At 48.6% G+C, this 23,642-nt stretch overlaps 9 protein-coding genes across 9 annotated transcripts; 4 read left to right on the plus strand and 5 right to left on the minus strand.

Annotated features, from left to right (window-relative positions):
- Positions 1-3,274: 3,274 nt before the first annotated feature.
- Positions 3,275-4,177, minus strand: F5J12DRAFT_851670 (hydrophobin-3 precursor). Its single transcript, XM_051746551.1, has 4 exons — positions 4,015-4,177; positions 3,812-3,964; positions 3,706-3,761; positions 3,275-3,642 (listed from the first exon to the last, which is right to left on the minus strand). The coding sequence occupies exons 1-3, from the start codon at positions 4,138-4,140 to the stop codon at positions 3,714-3,716; spliced, it is 327 nt and encodes a 108-aa protein (XP_051596876.1). The 5' UTR covers positions 4,141-4,177; the 3' UTR covers positions 3,275-3,642; positions 3,706-3,713.
- A 484-nt stretch (positions 4,178-4,661) lies between these two features.
- F5J12DRAFT_785189 (uncharacterized protein) lies at positions 4,662-7,171 on the plus strand (the record flags this gene model as incomplete). The annotated part of the gene is made up of 13 exons (XM_051743191.1): positions 4,662-4,700; positions 4,770-4,795; positions 4,823-4,921; positions 5,241-5,286; positions 5,331-5,338; positions 5,471-5,567; positions 5,611-5,658; positions 5,887-5,907; positions 6,134-6,208; positions 6,239-6,441; positions 6,840-6,866; positions 6,926-7,023; positions 7,092-7,171. The coding sequence occupies 13 exons, from the start codon at positions 4,662-4,664 to the stop codon at positions 7,169-7,171; spliced, it is 867 nt and encodes a 288-aa protein (XP_051596877.1).
- A 1,818-nt stretch (positions 7,172-8,989) lies between these two features.
- Positions 8,990-9,958, plus strand: F5J12DRAFT_339697 (hydrophobin-3 precursor). The gene is made up of 4 exons (XM_051738965.1): positions 8,990-9,316; positions 9,370-9,528; positions 9,582-9,779; positions 9,856-9,958. The coding sequence occupies exons 1-3, from the start codon at positions 9,194-9,196 to the stop codon at positions 9,627-9,629; spliced, it is 330 nt and encodes a 109-aa protein (XP_051596878.1). The 5' UTR covers positions 8,990-9,193; the 3' UTR covers positions 9,630-9,779; positions 9,856-9,958.
- A 300-nt stretch (positions 9,959-10,258) lies between these two features.
- F5J12DRAFT_339627 (uncharacterized protein) lies at positions 10,259-12,119 on the minus strand. Its single transcript, XM_051738964.1, has 8 exons — positions 11,890-12,119; positions 11,632-11,834; positions 11,476-11,571; positions 11,401-11,410; positions 11,206-11,346; positions 10,958-11,149; positions 10,671-10,882; positions 10,259-10,609 (listed from the first exon to the last, which is right to left on the minus strand). The coding sequence occupies exons 1-8, from the start codon at positions 11,930-11,932 to the stop codon at positions 10,469-10,471; spliced, it is 1,038 nt and encodes a 345-aa protein (XP_051596879.1). The 5' UTR covers positions 11,933-12,119; the 3' UTR covers positions 10,259-10,468.
- A 1,196-nt stretch (positions 12,120-13,315) lies between these two features.
- On the plus strand, positions 13,316-14,879 carry F5J12DRAFT_339576 (uncharacterized protein). The gene is made up of 6 exons (XM_051738963.1): positions 13,316-13,471; positions 13,530-13,742; positions 13,793-13,873; positions 13,924-14,039; positions 14,092-14,219; positions 14,274-14,879. The coding sequence occupies exons 1-6, from the start codon at positions 13,331-13,333 to the stop codon at positions 14,720-14,722; spliced, it is 1,128 nt and encodes a 375-aa protein (XP_051596880.1). The 5' UTR covers positions 13,316-13,330; the 3' UTR covers positions 14,723-14,879.
- Positions 14,880-15,314: 435 nt separating this feature from the next.
- F5J12DRAFT_895891 (uncharacterized protein) lies at positions 15,315-16,578 on the minus strand (the record flags this gene model as incomplete). Its single annotated transcript, XM_051747883.1, has 7 exons — positions 15,315-15,535; positions 15,594-15,774; positions 15,837-15,976; positions 16,028-16,037; positions 16,102-16,197; positions 16,258-16,460; positions 16,533-16,578. The coding sequence occupies 7 exons, from the start codon at positions 16,576-16,578 to the stop codon at positions 15,315-15,317; spliced, it is 897 nt and encodes a 298-aa protein (XP_051596881.1).
- Positions 16,579-17,948: 1,370 nt separating this feature from the next.
- On the minus strand, positions 17,949-19,625 carry F5J12DRAFT_851731 (uncharacterized protein; the record flags this gene model as incomplete). The annotated part of the gene is given in 11 exon segments (XM_051746552.1): positions 17,949-18,089; positions 18,150-18,361; positions 18,421-18,612; positions 18,665-18,673; positions 18,699-18,813; positions 18,925-18,957; positions 19,001-19,021; positions 19,082-19,284; positions 19,339-19,460; positions 19,478-19,520; positions 19,607-19,625. The coding sequence occupies 9 exon segments, from the start codon at positions 19,382-19,384 to the stop codon at positions 17,949-17,951; spliced, it is 972 nt and encodes a 323-aa protein (XP_051596882.1). The 5' UTR covers positions 19,385-19,460; positions 19,478-19,520; positions 19,607-19,625.
- A 131-nt stretch (positions 19,626-19,756) lies between these two features.
- On the minus strand, positions 19,757-20,709 carry F5J12DRAFT_851736 (cyclophilin). The gene is made up of 4 exons (XM_051746553.1): positions 20,659-20,709; positions 20,372-20,603; positions 20,183-20,317; positions 19,757-20,132 (listed from the first exon to the last, which is right to left on the minus strand). Exons 1-4 carry the CDS (start codon positions 20,671-20,673, stop codon positions 20,026-20,028), a joined length of 489 nt encoding a protein of 162 aa, XP_051596883.1. The 5' UTR covers positions 20,674-20,709; the 3' UTR covers positions 19,757-20,025.
- F5J12DRAFT_339870 (uncharacterized protein) lies at positions 20,698-23,452 on the plus strand. The gene is made up of 6 exons (XM_051738966.1): positions 20,698-20,999; positions 21,063-21,597; positions 21,647-22,017; positions 22,072-22,796; positions 22,858-23,174; positions 23,225-23,452. The coding sequence occupies exons 2-6, from the start codon at positions 21,188-21,190 to the stop codon at positions 23,313-23,315; spliced, it is 1,914 nt and encodes a 637-aa protein (XP_051596884.1). The 5' UTR covers positions 20,698-20,999; positions 21,063-21,187; the 3' UTR covers positions 23,316-23,452.
- The last annotated feature ends 190 nt before the right edge of the window (positions 23,453-23,642 follow it).

The following is a 23,642-nucleotide window of genomic DNA, read 5'->3' on the forward strand; positions in this document are numbered from 1 at the left end:
AAAAACAACAGACAAGTTGCAGTTTGACCAGATATTCCTGGACACCATCAGGCCAGGTCTGCAAACTCTTTGTCCTCAACAATCATACCAGACTGTTAAGTCCAATCACATGCAATTTCCTTTCAGGGGGGGGACTGGTTGCATTGGGGTTCCTGCATTTTGTTGTACATGTCATGTCAGATAACATCATGCAGATGACCATGGTCAGTGGCATGTGCTGCTTGTGTATTGATGTGGCTGGTGCCAGCATTGTTGCTGCTATCAGCTACAGGAATTTACTGCTGAGTCTGTGTACCCTAGAGGATCATTGTTGGTATGTCGAGCAGACTCAGTGTGCAAGTTTGTGGAACAGTACCCCTTCCTGATGTTGAAGGATATTAAATCTATTGTGGCATTTTAGGTGCCATTCAACCTGTGAATGCAAAGTCCAAGTTTTCAACTTCAGCTTTGGTTAAGAGGTTCACATGATGTGAACTATCACATGCATCCACCTGAGGTATGCAACCATTGTCACCCAGTTACTGTGATCATCAAATGTCTGGCTCATCTGCAGGATCAACCCACTTGTTGCACTTGTATGGCCTTACAATCAATCCCCTAGACCTGCAGAACCCCCTGCCTCCCCCCAGGACTCACAAGAAAGCTGTAGTATGGACAACAGAGGAGGAAGGCATGTTACTGGATTTCTTGGCCTCTCATCTTTCACAGGCCAGCGATGGGAACTTTAAGAAGGCTACATGGAACACCACAGCAGCCCACATGGCTCATAATTATCCACTGGGTCTGGATAACAGTGATAAGACAGCTGAATCATGTGAGCAGAAGTTCAAGGCAGTAAGTCATCATATCATTCTTTTTTTTGCCTTGCTAACAATTATTCAGCTTGAAAAATCCTACTATGCTGTCACTGATCTTAAATCAGTGGCCTCTGGCTTTGCTTACAATGATGAGCACAGTGCGATGGTCTTGCTGGACAATGCCAATCTTTGGGATTGGTATGTAAAGGTAATGTAGTTTTTTTCTTGTCAGATCATCCATTAACATCTAGTCAGGCACACAAAGATGCAAAGCCATTTCACAATTCCAGGTTCCCCCACTTCACCAGTGTAGAGCTCCTTCTCCCCTTGCATGGCTGAGGTCAGTTTATCTACTGGCCACATGCCACTACTGTGCCTTCTACAACCATGACCTCTGCCTTTGATACTCCTGCCTCTACTGCACCCCCCACTGCTTTGACTATTCCTACCCCCCCTCCCTCCCTCTCCCTCCTCAACATGACACACAGTCCATGGATCCAAACTTCATCCTCCCTTCCATGCCATCAAGTTTTTTGTCACATGTGTCAGCCAGGTCATCATCATCATCAGCTGTTACCAGCATCAGTCACAGAAAAAGGAAAGCTGAGTCCACTGTGATGTCCAAAGGTGGATCGAAGCACTCTCGGCCCCCATCAGCCAAGACACATGCTGAAGAAGATCACAGTTCATTCATCACCACCATCACCTCCAGGCTCAATAACTTCATGCATGTGATTGCTGCCCCATTGCCCCCACCACCCATTACCAATCCCCTCATCAATGCTGCCATGGACTACATCAACAACATGCCACAGCTCTCAACAGACAATCAGATCAACATTGGCGACTACTTCTTCAGTGCATCTCCAGATGAAGTGAATATTTTCCTCAAGCATCAGGAGCTGGTGAAGCAGATTTGGGTGCAGCATCAGCTGATGAAGTACCAGGATGGGCAGAGATAGGTGTTTGTTTGTTTGTTTGTTTTTACAATATACAAATGTACCCCCCCCTGCATATCTTTTCAAGTCCCCCCCTTTATACAAATATGTACATAATAAAATGTACATGACTATGACTAGCTTCCTTTTGACAATGGAAGTTATTTTTCTACATGAGTGTGAAACAATTGTAAGAACATATATTTGTACACCATGAAATCTGAATGTTCAGGCTCAGAGAAGGCCCCTAATTGTAAGCTGGTGCTGATAGTCAATCCACATCTCCTCCACAATGTTGTCACACCTATTATCAGCCCTTCTCCTCTCTGCAGCATCTGCTGGTCCATCACCAAGGCTTCCAATACCATCACCCTCTCCTATGTCCATGGCAAGTTCAGGGTCAAAGAACTCTTCTGGATCATAGTGCCATATGAAAATGTGGAGGGCACAGAGAGCAGCAGGTACTTGAGTTTGGGTGTGGATGCTATATTCAGGGGAAATTTGAAGAATCCTCCACCTGCATTTTATAACACCAAATATCTGTTCAATGGCATTTCTAAGTCCAGCATGGTGAAGGTTGAATAACTCCTCTTAGTTTTGAGGTCTATAAAATAGAAGTTACAGGTACACTGAGCAGGATGGAATAGCAAGTTACCTTAATCCAGCCTAGCACCATTCTTTCAGATGGTAACAAACACCTTGATAGGGAACCAGAAGTGCATCACAGGTCCCAAACCCTGCATCTGCTGTTGACCCATCAAAGCCAGTGAGGGCATATGTGAAGAAGAAGTCAAAATCACAGATGAAGAGACAGTTTTGAGATAGGTAGCCCTTCTGGTTCCTCATGTAAGGCTGGTCCTCAGCAGCAGTGAATGCTCAAATATGAGTGCCATCAATTGCACCAATACAATCCTGGAAAAATTGGAAGCATGGGTCACTAGTAATTATAGTTGATATGGGAGTGTTGTTGGTGGGGAATTGCACTTGGGATGCATAGAATTGTCCCCCAGAAAAAAAAGCCAACATTGCTTTGAAATATCTAAAAAATTGTGAGAAAAATATCAGACAGTCCAATGAACTCCCTACCTAGTGATGGTCCCTGGTGAGTGTTGGAACCTCTCAGCAACATGCTGGGATGACAACCCAGTAACACAGGTGTAGAGGAATATCCCAAGTTGTTCCTCCACAGAAATTCCATTGTGAGAAGGCACAAAACCATGATGGGTGAGCACCTGCATCAGGTGATCAAAAACCCCATGGCTGACACCAAGGCAAGTCCATATCCTGTCTGGATGACCATTCAGGAGCTCTAGCATCCACCCCTCACCAGTCAGGATTGAGGTATGGTAGGGGATTGGTTCTGAGTCAGAATGAAAAAGGAGGTCATAGAGGCATAGCACCTGGATCATCACTGCTACTACAAGTGCAGCAAGATGGCAACAACAATGGTGCTGGAGCTGCTGTGCTTCAAGATCCATAGCAGAGTTGTTTGATCTGTTATCACAATGTTATCTATTGAACTACAAGTTGTGTTGTTGTCTTATATAATCATCACATGACTACATTACTGAAGCAGAAGCCCAAAACTTGGAACTTCACATTCACATAGGCATGCACAGCTTATATAATCATCACATGACTACATTGCCGAAGTCGAAGTCAAAAACTTCGACTTCAACTTTGGAGGGTGAACAGCACCCAATGTGCTTTAACAGACTGTTACCGACATTCGTAACCTTAAAAGTATCATGACACTACACAAAGGGAGACAGACGCCGGTATATCATTTCCCCACCATTCTATATGGTGGGGCCTGAGAAAACAGTAAACTTACAAATGACCATTAACATGTCAACTCACGTTGAGCAGTCACCATCATTCCGGAACTATTGCAGATACTCACAACACTAAGAGGAAACAGACAGGAGTATATTACTGGGTTACGCCGCCCAGACAATGCATAATCTCACTAAAGTACTTAAGCATTGACATTAACGGGCATGCAGCCCATGTTGGCAGTGCCATACTGAAATAGATAAATTAGGATCAATTTATAACGTGAATGAAGCAACGTACCATGTTGTTGCTGGTGCAGCAGACGGGCTGAGTGCTGCACTGAGCACCACTGCCAGTGCCAAGAACGGTGACAGGGGTGCAACTAACACCAACGAGAGCGCTGACCGGGATGTCAGCACCGATGAAGCCGGCATTGTCGAACAAGCTCTGGACCTACAAGGGGGTCAGCAACATTGACTAAATATCATACAAACATCACATACGCTCTGGACCTGGTTGCAGCACGAGAGAGCACCAGTGTCGCACTGAGTGGAGCCACCACGAACTTCGAGAGGTCCAGCAATAGCAAGAGCAGCGAAGGCAGCAACGGCAAAGATGCGGGAGAACATGACGATTGTTTAGAGAGTGACTGGGTTGAGTTGGCTCAAGAGAGTGTGTTGTAGTTGGCAGAAGAACGACGAGTCGACGAAAATTTCAATCTCCCACTGCCATCCTTATATACGTTTTCTCCGCTTAACCAGCCGATTTTTGTTGCCGTTAATATGTAATATGTAAGTAGCACGCGCTGTGAAGCCGAAGTGTGCTGTCATGGCTGAACTTGAACATGTCGTAAGTGGTGCTACCCCAATTTGGTAAGTCCGCACAGTCGCACACACTCCAGTGGTGCTCGCCGCGTTCTCCGAGTCCATACTTACCTTCACATGAAATCTATTCATCCAACGAGCACTGTAGAAAAGGACATTATAATGCATACGACTGGGACCGCCAAAATCCAATGCATTATGAGAATCATGGGCTATCAGCATGCAATTCGGCTGGTTGGGAACGCTACCTCATCAAATTTTCCCTCAAAAAGTTGTGCGTTATGCTTTACGATATATGCATTATGACCTTTTCAACTTTATTCACCATGGGTCTGCCAAGTCTGCCCCGGGACCCTGAGCTTGAAGTAAGTAGGTAGGCCACCTCCAGCAACGTTCCAGAGAGGCTCGATCGCCGCACGAATTGCTTGTGGGAGGTATATGGTCTTGCCATGTATCCCCGGTGCGTGTATTCTTACGTGGCCAGTAGCACTTCCTTGACTCCGCGGGGTCAATGCTACTGCTGCACCGTTATTGCCACCGCCATCCTTCTTATTGTTGACCTTCCCTGGCCAGGTTCCCCAGAATTGTGAGTCCTGTTCATCCAGTTTCTGCACTGACGCTCTTTATCTCCAACCATGTCGCACTATTTATCTCTCTGCTCATTCCGTTGTCCGGCCTTCATGTACCATATGCTTGCCAAGGTTGTTCTCAGTTCACACATTCAACCCAACCAAGTTTGTTCAAAACATCTGGTTGCGGGTCTCGAGATGCGCATTCGCAGCTTTGAGCACAGCACTGCAAGGATGAACAACGAGAGCCCGATCTACGCACTCATAGGTTGATTTAAACCGGAGCCACTGAGCAGCTGCTGCAGACCTTCCTACCTGTATGTACGTACATTTCAGGGCAGAATCAACATCGTTACTAGCTCCGGAGTATGTCATTAATAGTGTGAGTATCATTCATTCTCTCACTGCCACCTTTCTTTTGGATAGAGTCGCACGTAAGTTCTTTGACATGTATCATGTGGTGCCCGAGGGCCATCACCCAGGAATGAACAAATATGCAATTCGCCACGTCGGTGAAAGCGAAGAACAAGATATGTTTAACGATTGAATGCCAACGTGGTGATCAGATCGCATGTTGGAGAGCACGAGACAGTTCATCGTGCCGGGCCGACCGAATGGCAACCTGCAGTTCGGGCAGAAGATCCCAAGGGTTCGGAATCAAAAGTCAGTGCAGCGAAATTTTTCGAGGCTTCGATTCTCTGTGTAGTCACCTGCGCTCACTCTTGACCGAGAAGCGGAAAGTGATACGGGATGCGTACGTACTATACGTCAGCGTCGTGTTCGACTTGGAAGGCTTCGATAGACTTTGATCCGTAGTTGAACTTTTTCAGATGGAAAGAATAAGCGGTCTGGAACTGGTCTAACACGAACTAGGCTTGGAGCCAAGCAGCCTAGTCTGTCCACCACAACGAGGAAAGTCCTTTTACGTAGAAGTTCTTCGTCTGTATGCTAATTAGGCGTTACACCTCCCCGAACTTTCCAGACAACTTTTGGATATCAGAGGGTATGTCTCATAATACACACGCGAGCCTGAGATGTTGTTTCAAACTCCACACGACGACGTTGCCCCGTACACGTTTTCAACCTTCTGAAATGTGAGCTTCACATGAGTTCACCGTGCGGCTGGCGCTCAAAACTCAAGCTGAGCCCAGGAAGACCTAGATGACGTCCCGCATGAACTTTAGGACCTTTTCTCTTTGGCCAAAGTGGGCTGACACGATATCCTATAGCCACGGCGAAAACGAGCCGGAAATTCCGCATTTCTGCAACGCATTAATAGGAAGCTCAGGGAACCACCTCAGCCGGTCAATCAGTTGAACGGATTAATCAATTAGCCAGCTACGGGCTGTGTCGGTGGTCGTTCGCTAGACATCATTCATTTCCCTCGGAATGCCTTGAAGCATGTCCCCACATCATGCCAACAAGATGACTTCCAACGCAAGCAGCTCCAGGTATTTTTACCCCCACCTGTATTATATGCAATCCGCCTCCGGGACGGCCTTCAAATCTTCAACCAGGGTTCCCTCCAATATGAGAGGTAGCTCCGTATGATCACCATCGCGGCCAGCCCGGGATGCCGACCAACCAGTATTTATCAAATTATGGCGATCGTAAGCAGTTCCACTTCACCCCTCCCTCCAGCTTCAATCGGGTCGTCGCCAAACGCTCCCAAGCTTCACTTTACACTGTCGGACACTAGCCTCTGCGATCGGCAATTCGTTCATGCCAAGGGTGCTGATCGCACCTGCCCTCTACGAACGAAATGTGAAACATCAGTTCATTCGATTTTGGAGATTTTGTTGCCGTCGCTGATCGTCACTTTCCCCGTTATCTAGGACATCCTATTCTTGACTGAACGGTTGACGTGACATCTGGATTGTTCGATGCGCGGGCATAGTATGTTTTCTGATAGGACTGTAACTAACTTATACGCAGGACGAGGGCTGCTTGGGTTCGCCAAACGTACACGTCCCGCCTACTTACTTTCTCCATCTTTTTGCAACACAGGATTATATATGCAGTGTGCACGTAAATGTCACCCGCCTGGAAATTCTCGGTAGCAAGTGGAAGGTTTATTGGACGCACCTATTTCTGCCTTCAGACGTACATGGTACCATTGGTGAGTACTTGTCTATGTATGTTATGCGGATCTGGGCATCAAAATATTCCTTGGTTTTCTTCGCACAGTAAGCGGTGGCGCGAACGAGATGGGGCACTGCGGATACAGATGTGACGACGAGGGCACAGACTTCTGGCATCAGGTGTAAAGACAGACAGATCTTTCTCGACAGGAATAAGATTCCCCCCTTTTTGTACGGACTGTTCACTGTCGATCGGCGGAGCCAGCACACAGACGCTACCGTATGATAGGCAAGTGAGATAATCCTGTCAAGCGGGCTGTTATTTTCCACGGACACCTCGAAGTTATCGCCCGATCGAAAACTCACGCGAAGGGCGTAGCAACGTCACCAATGACCAAAATCTGCGGGCCACCGTGGAGCTTTCTAACAGTCACTGCGCAGATAGGTCTAAAGACGGGAGGTCTATCGCATCAAGCATTGCATGTGACACAGAGGCACACTACGAATTAAGCACAGCAGCAGATATGCATAGGACCTGCGATCGGGACGGTCACCGCCCACCACAGAGCGGTCTAGAGCCTCATGACCAAATGACAAAGGACCTCATACATAAATGTCCCCGCTGGGTTGAGGAGGTATTCCGGCCTGCAGGAAAAGATTGGCATCCAAGCCTTCAGCGCCCGCTTGCGATGCCGAGCCATTATTAATGTGGGACAGACAGGGTCGGAACTGTCATTTTTGCCAGCGCCCGCGATCAAACGTTTTTTTTGATGTGCGCAACTCGCAAGCCCTCGGGGTGGAATTTCCTGGGCGTTCCGCGAATCGGCGTTACTGCGGGCGGAGTGTGTTTGACAGTTCCCTGCCAAAACGGGATGGACTCCCTTCAGTGGATTCAAAAATCCTCGAGTATACGATCTCAGCGGTAACCGTCCTCATTCAGGTAAGGCAACAAACCGGTACTCAAGACATCTCGTGTCGAAAAAGAATTCTCTCGTATAAGCGGCAACCGCTTGTGTGGGTCTGGACCACCGCGACGACCAGACCGCGGCCGAAAAAGTGGATATTACTATAGCTTGTTCTGCGAACTACTTACCTCAGGTTCCTCGAAGAGCCGAAGAAATTCCCCAAGCTCTCGGATCGTGGTTGTCATGCTTGTTACGAACGATACGTAATGCACACCATGCAAGGTTTGCATTTTTCGGTGGTTTGCGGTATATAGACTGGCAATAATGCAGTTTGAACGTCCTCAAAGATCACGCGGTACGATTCCTGAACGCGTAGACATGAGGAGGGATGCCCACAATGTTTGTTCCCTTTGAAGGGCCAGAGACCGTGCTGTGGATATCGTTTTCGTCTAAGTCAGAAATCTGATCTAGCGTCCAGACTTAAGTAAGTACGCAGGGGGAAATGATATTCCTGAACGCGGACAAAAAAGTTCCTGACATGACAAGCCCCAACCCACATCATGTGGGCGCGATCCCGGGAAATGAGTCAATCTATCAGACGTCAAGGTTGGACCAGAGGAGTCTCCTTGATTAACCTACTTACCAGTGTAGTACCTAGTTAAATACCTTGCAGTATTACGATTCGTCAGGATGCGTAAGGATCAGAAAAGCAGCTAACTAATAAAGAAAAACTACATTACTTCATCGCAATGACCGAGCATGCCGAGAACTCAACTCTGATCTGATGCGATTAGTTGCGTAAGTATTGGAGGAGCTTCAGTTGACGTCCCTGTCGGTTCTTTTCAGAAATTCATCAAAAACTTGTCAGTGACTTGGCAGACTTCTTATGATAGGATTGGGAACGAGGCAACCTGCACCTTTCCTCAGGAATCTTGTACGTCCATCATGCAGCAGACAACAGCGTGTTTCTGGCACGTTGTGAACGGAGAGCACTGTCCTGCATTTCGCCCACACAGCGTGGGGAATCATCAGCACGGAGATCATATTGAGACAGAGTACTTACATAAATCAATATTACTTGTTAATTTCGGGAGCAAACCATCTGGAACACTCGATCACGTGTCTAGATGGGCTTCTCTTCCATCTGGTGGGCGATATTGGCCAAGTCCGAATGACTGCTTCCAGAAATCGTATATAAGGATGGCAGTGGGAGACTGAAATTTTCATCGACTCGTCGTTCTTCTGCCAACTACAACACACTCTCTTGAGCCAACTCAACCCAGTCACTCACTAAACAATCGTCATGTTCTCCCGCATCTTTGCCGTTGCTGCCTTCGCTGCTCTTGCTATTGCTGGACCTCTCGAAGTTCGTGACTCCTCTCAGTGCGACACTGGTTCTCTCTCGTGCTGCAACCAAGTCCAGACTGTATGTAATATTTTCATTGCGATGTTTAGTCGAGATTGCTGACCTCTATGTAGGTCCAGAACTTGTTCAATACCTCCGGTCTTACTGCAGTCGCCGCCTCCGTCCCGGTTAGCGCTCTCGTCGGTGTTAGCTGTACCCCTGTCACCGTTCTTGGCACTGGCAGCGGTGCTCAGTGCAACACCCAGCCCGTTTGCTGCACCAACAACAACATGGTACGTTGCTTTATCCAAGCATCGTGGATTAACCTCACTTTCACCTATTTCAGTTCGGCCTCGCCAACATGGGCTGCATGCCCGTTAATGTCAATGCTTAAAATACTTTAGCTAGATCATGCATTGTCTGGGCAGCATAACCCAATAATATACCTGCTTCCGTTTCCTCTCAGCGTTGTGGCAATGTCTGTGGTCCTTCCGGAATGTCAGCGACTGCTGAACGTGAGCTGACCGGATGTTAATGGTCATTTGTAAGTTGACTGTTGTCTCGGGTTTAGCCACACGGGATGGTGAACAACGTTAATGGCTACCATGCCAAAATAACAGCCTTCGCTCCGGTGGAAAATTCCCAGGCTACCACTAGGTTAGCTGGCGACCATGCAGCATTACCTTCCGAAACATGCAGTCTGCTGCGATGTGCAAGTAAACAACCAGACGCCGGTCCTGGCAGCAGTAGTAAGTGCCAGTTCACCTCTGGGCAGCTACAACTACCTAGTCAGTGCACTGATTTGGAGTCTTGAGGTATGTTTTGGCAGTGGCAAATGCCACAGGGGGGTGAGGAATGCCAAATGCAGTGGACATTTTAAGTGAGGTCGTTTAGGACGCTGGTTCAGTAGGGTTGAGATGTGAGAACCACTCAGGTGCAGATGGTCCGTTCAGTTTCAGGTAGGTGGAACAAACGTCTTGACTCTTCTCTTTTTGTCCTTATCCCCAGGGGCATCGTTGGGGTTCCCAGGACTTGATACGATATGTCTCAACGAAGGTGACTATGGGTCCGCATTCAGCCGGTCGCGGGGCGAGTCACTTTTCTAACAACAGCTGCACTCGATTTTATTTGGAATCGCAGTTTGGTCAATGTTAACGTTTAACTCGAGAGATGGCAACCGTTACTGTACGAACAAAAAAATTGAAGCGCTTACGATACTTGTTCAAAAAAAACTCAGGTTTTCTCGTGCTGGATGACATACTCGACCTCAGGCTTGATACTCTTAAACATATCCTCCGCCGTGTATTTGGGCTTCCAACCGAGCAAGCGACCCCTTCGCCCGCGGCACCTGGAGTTCGTTCCAAGGTACTCAAGCTGTTGAACGTTTTCGCAGCATTCAGCGCACACTCAAGCATGACATACTTAAAAGGCTCACATTCTCCCTTCCAAAACGATTATAATCCTCATCCGTGAATGGCTCTGGCTCGGGCGACCTCCCCTTCCCAAGCTCGTAAAGCGCTTGTGCTACTGCCTTAGAAACATCATACATCTTGTGTTCGCCGTTTTCGGCGAAATGTAAGCCTTCGCGGCCATGGGCAGCCTTGCCCGAGAGCGCGTTCTCGTACACCACTATATATAAATCGGAAACTGGGTAAAGTTAAAAGCACACAGTGCGGATAGATATATCAATACTACTGGAGAGAAAAACGTCGGGGTACTGACCATCATCAATGTGGACGTTAGGCCAGATATTTTCTCCCTTTCCTACGACGCCTCCTTGACCCTTGAGAAGCCCCGCACGGATAAGCATCGGGATTTGAACGGAGCTAGGATTTTGCACGCCAAGGGCCACAAGCTCCGTCTTCGCTTGGGAGTAAATAGTAGAAGGCAAGATAATATAACTCTTAATGTAATCTATAAGAATGCCATAAGATGATTCGGGGTTGCCAAAGAACAAATCCACTGCTTACGGTCTCTATCTGCCTCTAAAATGGCCAAGTCGACGTTCCGATGCATCTGCGTAGGCGGAAGGCTGTCGATCTGATCTGCGTCCATATCATCGTAAATGATATCTGTGGAATGCAAGCCTTTCGCGTCGTCTACCAGGACACCTGACCATTCCTTCGGTACTCCATTAACTTTGCATAGTGAAAAGCCTCGCTCACCGGTACCAGACTAACCCAACCCAAATCCCACATCAATCAACGACCATACCGGACGTCAGGAGAGCCGCGGCTCACAGTATGGAGAAAAAGGGGTTGCACTCCGGTCCTCTCATGCTTCTTCTTCATCCCCTTCAAAATTGCCTGTGCAGCAGACAAATTGTCTGCATCTGCCTGATGCATTGCAGTACAGTCACTTGCTATTCGTCGACACAGATCAGAATGAGTACTCACGCAGGAGAATACAACATCCGCATGTGCTGCCTGATCCTCAAGGAGGTCAAGATCGTCATATGACCCGAGGACAGCCTTGACACCCAAGGAGTGCAACGCCGGAATTTTATCCTTTTTGGAAGGGCGAATGAGGACCCAGATCTCAGTGTGCTCGAAAGTGGGGTGTTCTATGAGGCGCGAAAGTACGCTGCCACCAACGAAGCCTGTTCATCGACAAACCGTGAGTTTGATGAGGAATTGTTCCTACATTCGACTTACCCGTTGCGCCAGTTAAAAAGATGCGGGTGCCGGTTGGAGCCATAGTTCTTGTTCAGAGTTGCTCGTGGTGAGAACCAACGGAGAAGTCCGCGAAAGCGAAAAGGAGGGCCACTGTCGTCATATAGACCTCATACTGCTGACTGAGCAGGGCGAGAAGCTGATTCCATATCGTGCTGTGCATGCGATACAACTTGGCGCCACAACGTCCAGGTCTTCCTGTGGCGCGGTGTCCGTCCTCGGGATTGAAGGCTCAAACCGTGGGGTAGTGCTCAAAAACCATGGTGTGTAATGCATCTACCCTGGGAGAATGACGATGCAGTAAGATGATGCAATTATTAGCGAATACAGCGACTCCTCACCACTATTTATAAGTGGAGCATGTCAAAGGTTGTTGGTGTAGATTTCGGTACGTCTCAACACCCGGTTTTCATTTTCCCAACACCACGCAAGGTAACACATTTCTTCGAACGCTAAGCGCTAACGTTGATAGAGGAGCATTCGGCCTGTGTCGGCGCCACTATTAGTCCACGACCTGAACCTCGTCGGTGAGTTGGTTGGACTCGGACCGACTCGACACCGTATGTACAAAGCAGTCTCTCCTTGTAACACGCCGGAAGTCTGCTGTGAGATGTAGCAGCTAGAACAGGTACAAATGGCGGTGTTTATACGCATCCATGAGACTCCGGGCAGCAAGCATCAGCAACTACCAACCCACGCCTGAACGTTCTGAACCCGGTGCTTCGGGCTGTCCATTACACCGACGTTAATGCAAAGGACTTTTAAACGAATCCGACAGGTGAGCGCACGGTCCAGGAGCCTCAAGTAGTATTAGATGGCTGTCGCCTTGTAATGATCAGGGGTGCCGAGGTGTGTGCGTCGGGAGCGACAAGGGTGAGTACAGCGAAAATGCGAAAGAATGAATCCGGGTCTACTGCGGAGTGGTCTCATGTGCCAGACTAAGAACGAAAACAAGCAGGATGTTGGCCTGCTGCTCCTCAGTTCCTCCGTAGGCACCGTAGCATTTCGCAAGTCTCCGTATGCAACGCGCTGCGCGACAACGTCGGAAAACAGCCTAGACTTCAGTGAGAGAGACACATTGACGGCCGTGTCGTCGGTTTGGCATGGCCACCACAATCTGTATCGGAGCACATTTCAAAGCCGGAACCTTAAAACTACACACTTTGCGGACGCTTGAAGACTCAGTCCTCAAGCCGGCGCTCGCTCGTCCTCGGTAGAGTATATAACTTACTCAGGCGATTTATGAGCAGGTAAGCTATATTGCAGGATTAGAATAGCACCAGCGTAGAACGCGTGCAGATTCTCACTATAAGTAATGCACAGTTGGCGTGCTCGAACAGAGTCGTGACGTCGTATTAGTTGTCGCTACGGAACATTTAGTATCGCCTTGTGATGACTGACTCTTTTATCGGATTTTACCGTCATGTTGCGCGTCTGTCAACGAGTAACTCTGCGGCGACGCACCGGCCATCGCCTAACTGTCTACAGGCAAATTTCACAGTCAACAAAACCGCTGCAGAAACGCGTTATTTTTTCTGGTATTCAGCCGACAGGCGTTCCTCACGTCAGTCCAACCGTTTTCCGCCCAGAGACTCAACGCCTTGACAGCGCTGGCAATACAGCTCGGAAATTACCTAGGAGCTCTTTCTAACTGGGTTAAACTACAAAAGACAGCAGACCCCGATGATACATTGCTGTTTTCTATCGTGGGATGGCATGCGCTGACTTTGCCCCAAGATCCCGCTGTGCTGCGGTCGGCCAGAGATGATATGTTGGCGGTTTTGCTGGCCATAGGGCTCGATCCCGAACGGTCCGTTCTGTTCCACCAAGACCATGTAAGTGGCGAACTTTTCCGACATGTCCGTGTAGCCGATCAACCCGTTAGAATTTGCACCACGTAGAACTCTGCTGGATCCTGAATTGCTTGACCCCGGTTGGCAAGCTGCGTCGGACGACAACCTGGAAGGTGAACACATCGTTACAGCCCACTGAGCTAACTATCTGACGCTGTCTTAGTCCCGATTGGCCACGTCTAGGAACGCCACCTCAGAGGCTGAAGTGGACGAGTCACTGTTGAACTCCGGCTTGTTCACATATCCTGTTCTTCAAGCTGCAGACGTACTCATATACAGGTCATAATTGAGCGCGTCTTGTCGATGGCTGGTTGATTCATCGTGTCTCTAGGGCTACCCATGTTCCCGTCGGAGAGGATCAGCAACAACACATAGAACTGACACGGGATCTCGCGGAGATATTCAATCGCACGTTCAAAGGTCAAAAACCATTGTTTCCCCTTCCTATATACGTCAACGGTGAGTATATACAAAACAGTTTTGTCTCTACCCGCTAGACAGCGATTGTAATAGCACCATCGAAACGAATACTGTCGCTCAGAGACCCAACATCCAAGATGTCCAAGTCGTCACCAGATACGGCATCCCGTATTCTCTTGTCAGATGCAGCGTCTCAGATCAAGTCTAAGATCCGTGCTGCCGTGACTGACTCGATACCGGGTATCACGTATGATCCCGTCTCTCGCCCAGGCACATCGAACCTCCTGACTATCCTCGCTGCATGCACGGGGAGTAACGCACAAGATATTGCGGGGATATACACAAGCAAGGGACATGGGCAATTGAAAAATGACGTCGCAGACGCAGTTGAAGAATTGCTCAAAGGTCCTAGATCGGAGTTTGAGAGGATTAGACATGAAAAGGCATTCCTGGACGAGGTCGCACGAAAGGGGGCATCGAAAGCGATAGTGTATTCCGGTGCTACGATGGAAGACGTCAAGCGACGGATAGGGCTGGCATGATGAAGGTGTGAGTCCGCTGTTGACTAATTTAGTGGTTCAACTGCAGAAGATTGGCGGGGGCCCATCTGTCTCTCCGGTTACATTCGGGCTATGTACGGTAGAGCAATGACATTTTGGGTAGAGCAGGGATACAGTGAGCATTTTCCAGGGGTTGACATACAAGATGCTAACGTACATGATACCGGGAGCAAGGAAGACTGCTGAAAAAGACGGAGAGGGGTGAGTCTTTGGGCTGCCTGCCAGTGACTAAAGTGTCCTCCAAAACTGAAAGCTCTGCAGTCCTGCTGGTAAAGAGCGAAGGGCAAAATTCGCTTTGACTCTCATGTTTGAAGTACAGTTTAGGCGCACAAAGCAGTGCATTTGGTACAGAATATATGAACAGACTCCTTGGGATGCTCGAGATCAGTAATTTCCATTCTGCGTACTCGACCTCCGGCTTGATGCTCTTGAATACATCTTCTGTACTATATTTGGGCTTCCAACCCAGCGCGCGACCCCTTCGTGCGAGACACCTCGCATTCGTCCCCAAGGACTCAAGCTATAGGTATGTCATTCAGCTCAGGCTCCATGATACTATGACTAATGGGAAACCTCAACTTATACCGAAATTCTCAGGACGATTGTAGTCTTCCTCGGTGAAAGGAGTTGGCTCCAGAGATTTTCCTCTTCCGATGTTGTAAAGCTCCTGCGCAACGACCTTGCTCAGGTCGTACAATTTATGCTCCCCATTTTCACCAAAGTAGAATCCTTCCCGGCCGTGACTTGCCTTTCCTGATAGTGCATTTTCACACACGACTATGTACAAGTCGGCAACTAAGGTAGTTGGCACTCAAAACTGCGATACAAAATAGAAGTCATGCAGGGTACTCACTGTCATCAATGTGGACATTGGGCCAGACATTTTCGCCCTTGCCTACCATTCCCCCTTGGCCTTTGAGAAGCCCAGCCCGGATAAGCCGTGGGATTTGCTGAGAGCGAGGATTCTGCAACCCCAGATCGACAAATTTTGTTTTCGCGAGTGCGTATATCGTTGAAGGGAGAATGATATAGGCCTTAACATAGTCTGTTCAAGGGTTATCCTATTGGTTTTGGTGCAACGCGACGACGATCTCACTCTCTTATCGGCGTCGACGATGGCGACGTCAACCTTCCTGTGCGGCTGGGTGATAGCAAGAGTCTCAATCTGGTCTGGGTTCAAGTCATCGTAGACAACGTCGGTGGGATGCAAGCCCTTAGCATCGTCTACCAGCACAGCTTTCCGCTTTCATTCAATATCCCTCTGAATGCCAAAACTTAGACACCTACCAGTTCCAGACTGCCGCAAGTTGCAACGGGCAGAATGAGAGCTGGGAAAGCGGGACATGCACATCCGTACTTACCGTGTGGATAAGAAGAGGTTGCTGACCCGTCGCGTCGTACCTCTTCGTCAAACCTCTCAAGATTGCCTGTGCCGCGGCCAAATTATCTACGTCAGCCTGTACATCCCGTCAGCACGGTATGTCAATACCCATGATCAATTCCGAAATTACACCCACAATGGAGAATACAATGTCAGCTTTTGACGCCTGTTCCTCGAGAATATCGAGGTCGTTGTAAGACCCAAGGACGGTGTTGAGCCCAAGAGAGTGAAAAGTGGAGATTTTGTCCTTCTTCGAAGGACGAATCAGCAGAGTGATCTCGAAGTTGGCGAAAGTAGGGTGGTCAACGAGGCGTGTGAGCACCGTGCCGCCAATATAACCTGTTTCGGTTTACAGATTGGATTCGTGTCAGAGTAGAAGACCAACGTCGCACAAGGTTAATCAGAACAGACCTGTAGCACCCGTGAAGAAAATAGTGGATATGTTTGTTGAAGTCATGGTAGTTGTTTAAACCAATATGATTCTGGTGAACTGCAAGCAAAGCTCGGTAAGTCCTATGTCCAGGGTGTTGTTGGGATATATGTGGTGTTCGTATCGGTCCTGACTGAGCAAATTAAATCTGCGATATCATGTATATCATGGCATGCATATATGACCAAGGTCAAAGGCAGCTTGATCAGCTTTTGGCGGTCGAAGACAAATGTTGTGCTTAACAATCGATGGAAAGGTTATGCTGTCATGTCCATCTTCGGGATGTTCTACGTATCATGACTTGAAGGGTACCCCCACCGTGTATAATCGATGTACTCGTGCAACTCGAAAATTGCCAGTAATGATCCCGGTCATCCCCCACCGATCCGTGGTCCGATATCGATAGCGTATTTCAAACAATCACGATCGACGTCGACTGCAGGAAGTACGTAGATGCCGGCTCTGAAGCAATGGGCAAAAACATCCAGACAACATGGGATTCACTGATAGTTTGTATCGTGAAAAGGCATCCCTCGACGAGGTCTCACGAACAGGTGCGTCGAAACTTAAAGTAGTAATTGTCGCAAATTTCTTGGGCACGTGATAAGAACCTTATAATACATGTTAAGGGTGGCTGTTCACACTTCCGTTATAAGCCATGCCAATGCCACCCATGTGTCATTGAAAGATTGCCAAAAATGGGTATTTGTACATAATATTTTACACATTCGCACTATATCTTAGATAAAATATCACATATTTGCTATAATCTAGCCAAACCTGACCATTATAATGGCAAGTGGTCCATTACACGCTGCTTACAATGGGGGCACGTGACAATGGACCAAATAAATTTGCGACAATGGGGGCACGTGACAATAGACCAAGTAAATTTGCGACAGTATATTCCGGTGCTGCGATGGAACACGTCAAACGTCAAGCAACGGACAGGGCTGATGTGGAGGCGTGATCTTGTTCGTTGTTATCTGACGTAGTGGTTAGCATGTTACAATGTTTCAGGTTGCGGAGTCAAGAATGCGGTGTGTAAACAGCCTTCTCTAGTTCTACGCGCCGCAATGTTCGATGACACTGGAGTGGAGGGCAACCAGTACGCTCAACCACAGCGCTCTCCGGGGATCCAATATTCCACGGTGGAGTATCAAACAAACCGCCTGACCTGGTTCAACCGCACAAGGTTGGTGGGGATTCATCTGTTGGTCTCTGGTTACATTTGGGGTATGTACAGTAGAGCAATGCCATCAGAGCAAGGTTCCAGTGAACCATAACACACAGGAAAGACGAAGACAAGTAAGACAATATAGCCGTAGATAGTAGTACATTTGGTACAGAAAGCTTTCGTTAAAATTATATGAACAGACTCCCCGGAATACTCCATATCAGTAATTTCCACTCTGGATCGCGTACTCGACCTCAGGCTTGATGCTCTTGAATGCATCCTCTGTAGTATATTTGGGCTTCCAACCCAGCGCGCGAGCCCTTCGTGCGAGGCATCTGGCGTTCGTCCCAAGGAACTCAAGCTATACATATTTCATTCAGCTCAGGCTCCGTGATACTATAACCAACGAGAAACTACTCACACCAAAATTCTCAGGACGCTTGTAGTCTTCCTCGGTGAAAGGAGCTGGCTCTGGAGACTTTCCCCTTCCGACGTTGTAAAGTTCCTGCGCAACGACCTTGCTCAGGTCGTACAGTTTATGCTCCCCATTTTCACCGAAGTAGAATCCTTCCCGGCCGTGACCTGCCTTTCCTGATAGTGCATTTTCATACACGATTATGTACAAGTCGGCAACTAGAATAGTCGACACTCAAGGACTGCGATGCAAAGTAGAAGCAATACAGGGTGCTCACTGTCATCGATGTGGACATTGGGCCAGACATTTTCGCCCTTGCCTACCATTCCCCCTTGGCCTTTAAGAAGCCCCGCACGAATAAGCTGCGGGATTTGCAGAGAACGGGGATTCTGCAGCCCAAGACCGACGAATCTTGTTTTCGCCAGTGCGTAGATCGTCGGAGGGAGAATGATATAGGCCTTGACATAGTCTGTTCAAGAATTATCCTATCAGCTCTACTGCAATGTGACGCTGATACGTACTCTCTTTATCTGCGTCGACAATGGCGACGTCAACATTCCTGTGCAAGCTGGGTGATAGCGAGAGCATCGATCTGGTCTGGATTCAAGTCATCATAGATAACGTCGGTGGGGTACAGGCCCTTAGCATCGTCCACCAGCACACCTTTCCACTATTGCTCAATATCACTGTGAGTGCCAGAGCTTAGACACTTACCAGTTCCAGACTGCCGTAATAAAGGAAATGAGAACCGAGAAAGCGGTACAAAGGCATCCGTGCTTACAGTGTGTATAAGCAGAGGTTGCTGACCCGTCGCCTCGCTACCGCCGCTTTAAACCCCTCAAGATCGCCTGGGCCACGGCTAAATTATCTGCGTCCGCCTATACATCCCACCAGCACGGTATGTCAATGTCCATGATTAATTCCGAAATTGCACTCACAACGGAGAACACAATGTCAGCTTTCGATGCCTGTTCCTCAAGAATATCGAGGTCGTTATAGGAACCAAGGACGGTGTTGAGCCCTAGGGAGTGAAGAGCGGAGATTTTGTCCTTCTTCGAAGGACGAATCAACAGGGTGATCTCGGAGTTGGCAAAAGTAGGGTGGTCAATGAGGCGCGTGAGCACTGTGCCGCCAACATAACCTGTTTCGATTCATGGATTGGATTCGTATTACACAGGGGTCAATGAGAACAGACCTGTAGCACCCGTGAAAAAGATAGTGCGTTTGCTCGTTGAAGCCATAGTAGTTATTTAGACCGATATGATTCTGTTGAACTGCGGGGAAAACTTGGTAGGTACTTTGTCCTATGAACTTGTTAGAATGCTTCCATCGTCGACCGCGTTTATATGTGTTACTCGCATCACTGCTGACTGAGCAGCTAATTTCGCGATAAGGTGTGTATCATGGCGTATCTGACCAGGGTCCAAGGGAACTTCATCAATCTCCCGGCACGGTTGAGGACGAAGTGTTGTGCTTAGCAATTAACGCATGCAGGTTGATTCAAAGCTATTAGTCACGGTCTCACAAGGCGAACGTGGGTATCTTACTATGGCCCGAAGGGCACCCCCGGTGTATAATCAACGCTGGTTTCCAGTTAGACGATTAATGCTTGTAAAGCCCGAAAATCGCGCGTCTCCACTCTCCAGCGCCAAGTGGTGATAATCAAGTGCAACTCAAGGATGCGATCCCTCCTTGGTCCGTGGCTGTGGTATTTGCTGATATCGATAATCACGATCGATGAGAACTGCAGCAAGTCAAAACGAGTGCTGAAGCAACACGCAGAAATGTCCAGACAACATGAGATTCACTATCTGTACATGAGTTCACAACTTCATCCAGCCTACGCGACGTTTTCCGTACTGTATCAATCTACAATAGAAGCTTATACAGTTCCACAGTTAGAAATGGCGATAGACGCTTTCGGGGTGCCGCTTGGAGATCCATAGCCTTCGATCTCTCTAACGACATCCATACCCTCGACGACCTCACCTATAGCACCACGTTAATCACCGATACCGACTACCAAATGATAGACGCACCGAAGACGACGTGGGCACCGTCAAGCCAAGAGGTGACGACGGTAGTAATGAAGAACTGAGAGCCGTTGGTGTTCTTGCCAGCATTTGCCATAGACAAGATGCCTGGCTTAGTGTGCTTCATCTTGAAATTCTCATCTGCCCAGGGTCTGTCATTGAGATACTGCGCTGCGAATCAAAGTGGTGACCTACCGGCGAACTTCTCGCCATAGATCGATTTGCCACCGGTACCGTTGCCTTTCGTGAAATCACCACCCTGAAGCATGAACTTGGGGATAACGCGGTGGAATTTGGATCCCTTGTAACCAAAGCCTTTCTCTCTCATGGCTAGCTCGCGGAAGTTCTTGGCCGTTATAGGGACGACGTCATCATAGAGTTTGAAGACGATGCGACCGGCAGGCTTGTCGTTGATTGTGATGTCGAACTGGATGAAGGTTTAACTACTCAGATCGAGAGCGTCGTACGTGGGGGGTACTTACGAAAACGTTGGCCATGATGTAGTTGAGTGGAAGGAGATAAATTGAATGGGGGCCCAAGCTTTTAGAGGCTGATAAAGTGGCGGAGCTGATGTGATCGGGGCTGATTATCTTGGCTGTGGCGGAGATCACCGATAAAGATAACATCCATGTGCTGCCCACTCCACCCTGGTGCCTAAGTATTACTTGTCGACGTGACAACTATTAGTGTCCGTGAAATCTAGTGGAATGTTCTAATTACCGCCTTTTCATCTTGCAGGGCTTTTGTCGATTAGCGACGATGACCCCTACCAGTCGCCCACGATGGCGATGTGGCCCAAAGATCAGTCTTCCATCATTGGCAAGTGAGACCTATTGGGGAACTTTGTACCGGTGCTTTATGTAGTTTACGCTGATCTGGATGACAGCTGACGCCCATCCAGGCCCCCTCTTCTCTCTCTCTCTCGTTCATTCGATTCCAAGCGCTTCTAGCCTTTCTCCCTCCCATCCTAGCCTTAGACTACGGTCTTAAGCTAGACACGATCATCTGAGGATGGCACTTCGAACCAAGAGGAGTGTATGGAGGCTCTTATTCCGATCAGCGTTTTCCCTCGGTTTCCTCTGGCTCGCCGCGATTACCCTTCATAGCCTTTCCTTCGGCTCACCGCCCACCCATGTCCGAGTATTTTCTGTCGTGGATATGTCTGTTCTCCAGCAACCACAACAACATCAATACCGTAATGGATACCATCCATGGAATTCTGCACCCGAAGAGCACACCTATACGCCGGACGGATTGCTCATCGTCAACCCTAACGGTCCCCATCCTATATTTGAACTGATTCGCAATGCAGAGAAAGAGTGGAACGCAAAGTTGCAGCGCGCAAGCAAGACACTCGAAGAGGCTGTAGTGGAGTACGAACGCCGGTATAAGCGCCCTCCCCCGCTCGGATTCGACAAATGGTAAGTCTCCTCATGATGGCTGTTACGTTTACGTGATTCATCTGGTTAGGTGGGATTACGTTGTCAAGCACGACGTGTTACTTCCAGACGAGTACGACGAAATATACTACGATCTCGAACCTTACTGGGGGCTTCACCCGGAAGATCTCGCGGCCTCAGAGCGGGAGCTCGAAGAGCGCGACGATATCATCGTCGTTGCGAAGACGCCGGAGAGTGATAAACTTGAAATCGTTCGTACTACTGTCAAGGGAAACCCTACCGCTTTCCTTGTTCGAATTTCAGATATACTGAATCTCCTCGAGGAAGTCGAACATGACCTCCCCCCGTTGAGGATGTCGTTCTCCCCGCACGACAATCCAAACATGTTATCTGATTGGAGGATAAAATCCATGGTCATGAACGCTGCCAAAAGAGGAACGAGTATGCATTGCGCACTTTTTTATTCCCAAGAAAACACTGACCCCCCTGTTTCAGCCGTCAGGCAAAAGGATTTCCCTCCCATTCATACAGTTGGTTGGGCGCAAGGCTGCCAGCCTTCCACTCCTGCACGACTGAAGAGGCCTCCCTTACCCGCACTTCCTCCGCACGCATATGAACCGCAATTCAATACGAGCGCACCAAAAACTTTTATTGCATCCCACCGTGCGACGATGGATCCGTGTGCGCACCCCTCGTTACTGGTGACCCACGGCCAGTTCCTCTCGCATTACGCAGGACCTTACCCCCAGAAAACGCTCGTGCCTAGATTCTCTCTTTGCGCAACGCAACTGCACCACGACATCCGTCCGCCTGTGCCGTATGGCTGGGTTTCAGGATTGGATCTTGAGGAGCACGGTGACGTGCCGTGGGAAGAGAAGATCGACGAACGTCTTGATTGGAGGGGCAGCAATACGGGGTTGTACGCGTCGTCTAACACGCCGTGGTCGTATGCACAGCGAGCGAGGTTGGTCTCGCTTGCGAATTCGGTGATTGGGAATGTGAGTATACTCCCTGTTCCGGAGGATGAGAATACGAAAGTGGGCGAGCCAGAGGAAGTGAGGTTGGCGCGAGTTAATCCTGCCTGGATGGACGTTGCGTTTGTAGGCGGGGCAATTATGTGCGATGAGAAGGGAGGGACGTGTAAGGAGATGGAGAAGATGTGGGAGTTCAGGAGATCGCAGGGGAGAAAGGAGGAAGGGAGGTATAAGTTCATCTTTGATGTGAGTTCGCTACTGGTTGCGTACTTCGACTGGATATCGCTGACGTCGATGTCCTGAACAGGTCGATGGAAATGGATGGTCAGGTCGATTCAAGCGACTGATGACCACCAATTCGCTGATATTCAAGGCGACCATCTATCCGGAATGGTATGGTTTTCACTTTCTTCTCTACAGCCGCTCATCACTGTCGGGCAGGTATACGTCTCGCATAGCACCGTGGGTGCATTATGTCCCCATTCAGGTTTCTTATACAGACCTATACGACGCCGTTGCGTTCTTCCGCACCCATGACGACCTTGCTAAACGCATAGCCTCGGAGGGCAGAGCTTGGAGTATGCGATTCTGGAGGAAAGAAGATATGAGCGCTTACCTCTACAGGTGTGTCAGTCGCTTCGAGATTCAGAATCGCACTAAATGGTTGGTAATAGGTTATTCCTCGAGTACGCCCGAGTGTCGAGTATGGATCGGGACGCGATGTCTTACAAGGGCTCCTCTAATGTGGGGGAGGAAGATCTTTAATTGTTTGGCTTTCCTTTCGTTTATGGGTACAATTTTTTTCCGCTGTGTAGGTATTAGTGCTATGAGGAGTCGGCATATAAGTGAAGTTCCAGATGACTACTGTTTCGAATCACGATGAACATACGGCAATTAGCATTTGAAAGACGGGGCTATCCGATCGTGTCTCAAACTGGTATTACCGGTGTGCCGAGCCAGCCCACTCGCAGTCGTGGGTCACGTGCTTCCCGACACTACTAGACCCTTAGCTGGATCATAGCTGTGCCGTCACTGCCTGTTAATAAAGAAAAAAAACAGACGGACCTTGGATTCTTTCTTCACAGCTGACCT

The sequence above is a fragment of the Pisolithus orientalis genome (assembly GCF_024613125.1).
Source record: "Pisolithus orientalis strain OTSU chromosome Unknown F5J12scaffold_34, whole genome shotgun sequence".
NCBI classification, from domain to species: domain Eukaryota; kingdom Fungi; phylum Basidiomycota; class Agaricomycetes; order Boletales; family Pisolithaceae; genus Pisolithus; species Pisolithus orientalis.

Excerpts from the sequence above, each read along its gene's own strand:
- F5J12DRAFT_339576 (XM_051738963.1), top strand. The coding sequence starts at position 13,331 with ATGTTGCGCGTCTGTCAACGAGTAACTCTGCGGCGACGCACCGGCCAT. Across the intron at positions 13,472-13,529 it reads AGCCGACAGGCGTTCCTCAC|CTCGGAAATTACCTAGGAGC; the intron begins GTCAGTCCAACC and ends CTGGCAATACAG. Across the intron at positions 13,874-13,923 it reads GTCGGACGACAACCTGGAAG|TCCCGATTGGCCACGTCTAG; the intron begins GTGAACACATCG and ends ACGCTGTCTTAG.
- F5J12DRAFT_339870 (XM_051738966.1), top strand. The coding sequence starts at position 21,188 with ATGGCACTTCGAACCAAGAGGAGTGTATGGAGGCTCTTATTCCGATCA. Across the intron at positions 21,598-21,646 it reads CCGCTCGGATTCGACAAATG|GTGGGATTACGTTGTCAAGC; the intron begins GTAAGTCTCCTC and ends TCATCTGGTTAG. Across the intron at positions 22,018-22,071 it reads CGCTGCCAAAAGAGGAACGA|CCGTCAGGCAAAAGGATTTC; the intron begins GTATGCATTGCG and ends CCCCTGTTTCAG.
- F5J12DRAFT_851736 (XM_051746553.1), bottom strand. Across the intron at positions 20,318-20,371 it reads CTATGGCGAGAAGTTCGCCG|ATGAGAATTTCAAGATGAAG; the intron begins GTAGGTCACCAC and ends GACCCTGGGCAG. Across the intron at positions 20,133-20,182 it reads CGGTGCCCACGTCGTCTTCG|GTGAGGTCGTCGAGGGTATG; the intron begins GTGCGTCTATCA and ends GTGGTGCTATAG.
- F5J12DRAFT_339627 (XM_051738964.1), bottom strand. The coding sequence starts at position 11,932 with ATGGCTCCAACCGGCACCCGCATCTTTTTAACTGGCGCAACGG. Across the intron at positions 11,150-11,205 it reads TTTAGAGGCAGATAGAGACC|ATTACATTAAGAGTTATATT; the intron begins GTAAGCAGTGGA and ends GCATTCTTATAG. Across the intron at positions 10,610-10,670 it reads ATCGTTTTGGAAGGGAGAAT|CTTGAGTACCTTGGAACGAA; the intron begins GTGAGCCTTTTA and ends AACGTTCAACAG.
- F5J12DRAFT_851670 (XM_051746551.1), bottom strand. The coding sequence starts at position 4,140 with ATGTTCTCCCGCATCTTTGCCGTTGCTGCCTTCGCTGCTCTTGCTATT. Across the intron at positions 3,965-4,014 it reads GCTGCAACCAGGTCCAGAGC|GTCCAGAGCTTGTTCGACAA; the intron begins GTATGTGATGTT and ends ACCCCCTTGTAG. Across the intron at positions 3,762-3,811 it reads GCTGCACCAGCAACAACATG|TATGGCACTGCCAACATGGG; the intron begins GTACGTTGCTTC and ends TATCTATTTCAG.
- F5J12DRAFT_339697 (XM_051738965.1), top strand. The coding sequence starts at position 9,194 with ATGTTCTCCCGCATCTTTGCCGTTGCTGCCTTCGCTGCTCTTGCTATT. Across the intron at positions 9,317-9,369 it reads GCTGCAACCAAGTCCAGACT|GTCCAGAACTTGTTCAATAC; the intron begins GTATGTAATATT and ends ACCTCTATGTAG. Across the intron at positions 9,529-9,581 it reads GCTGCACCAACAACAACATG|TTCGGCCTCGCCAACATGGG; the intron begins GTACGTTGCTTT and ends CACCTATTTCAG.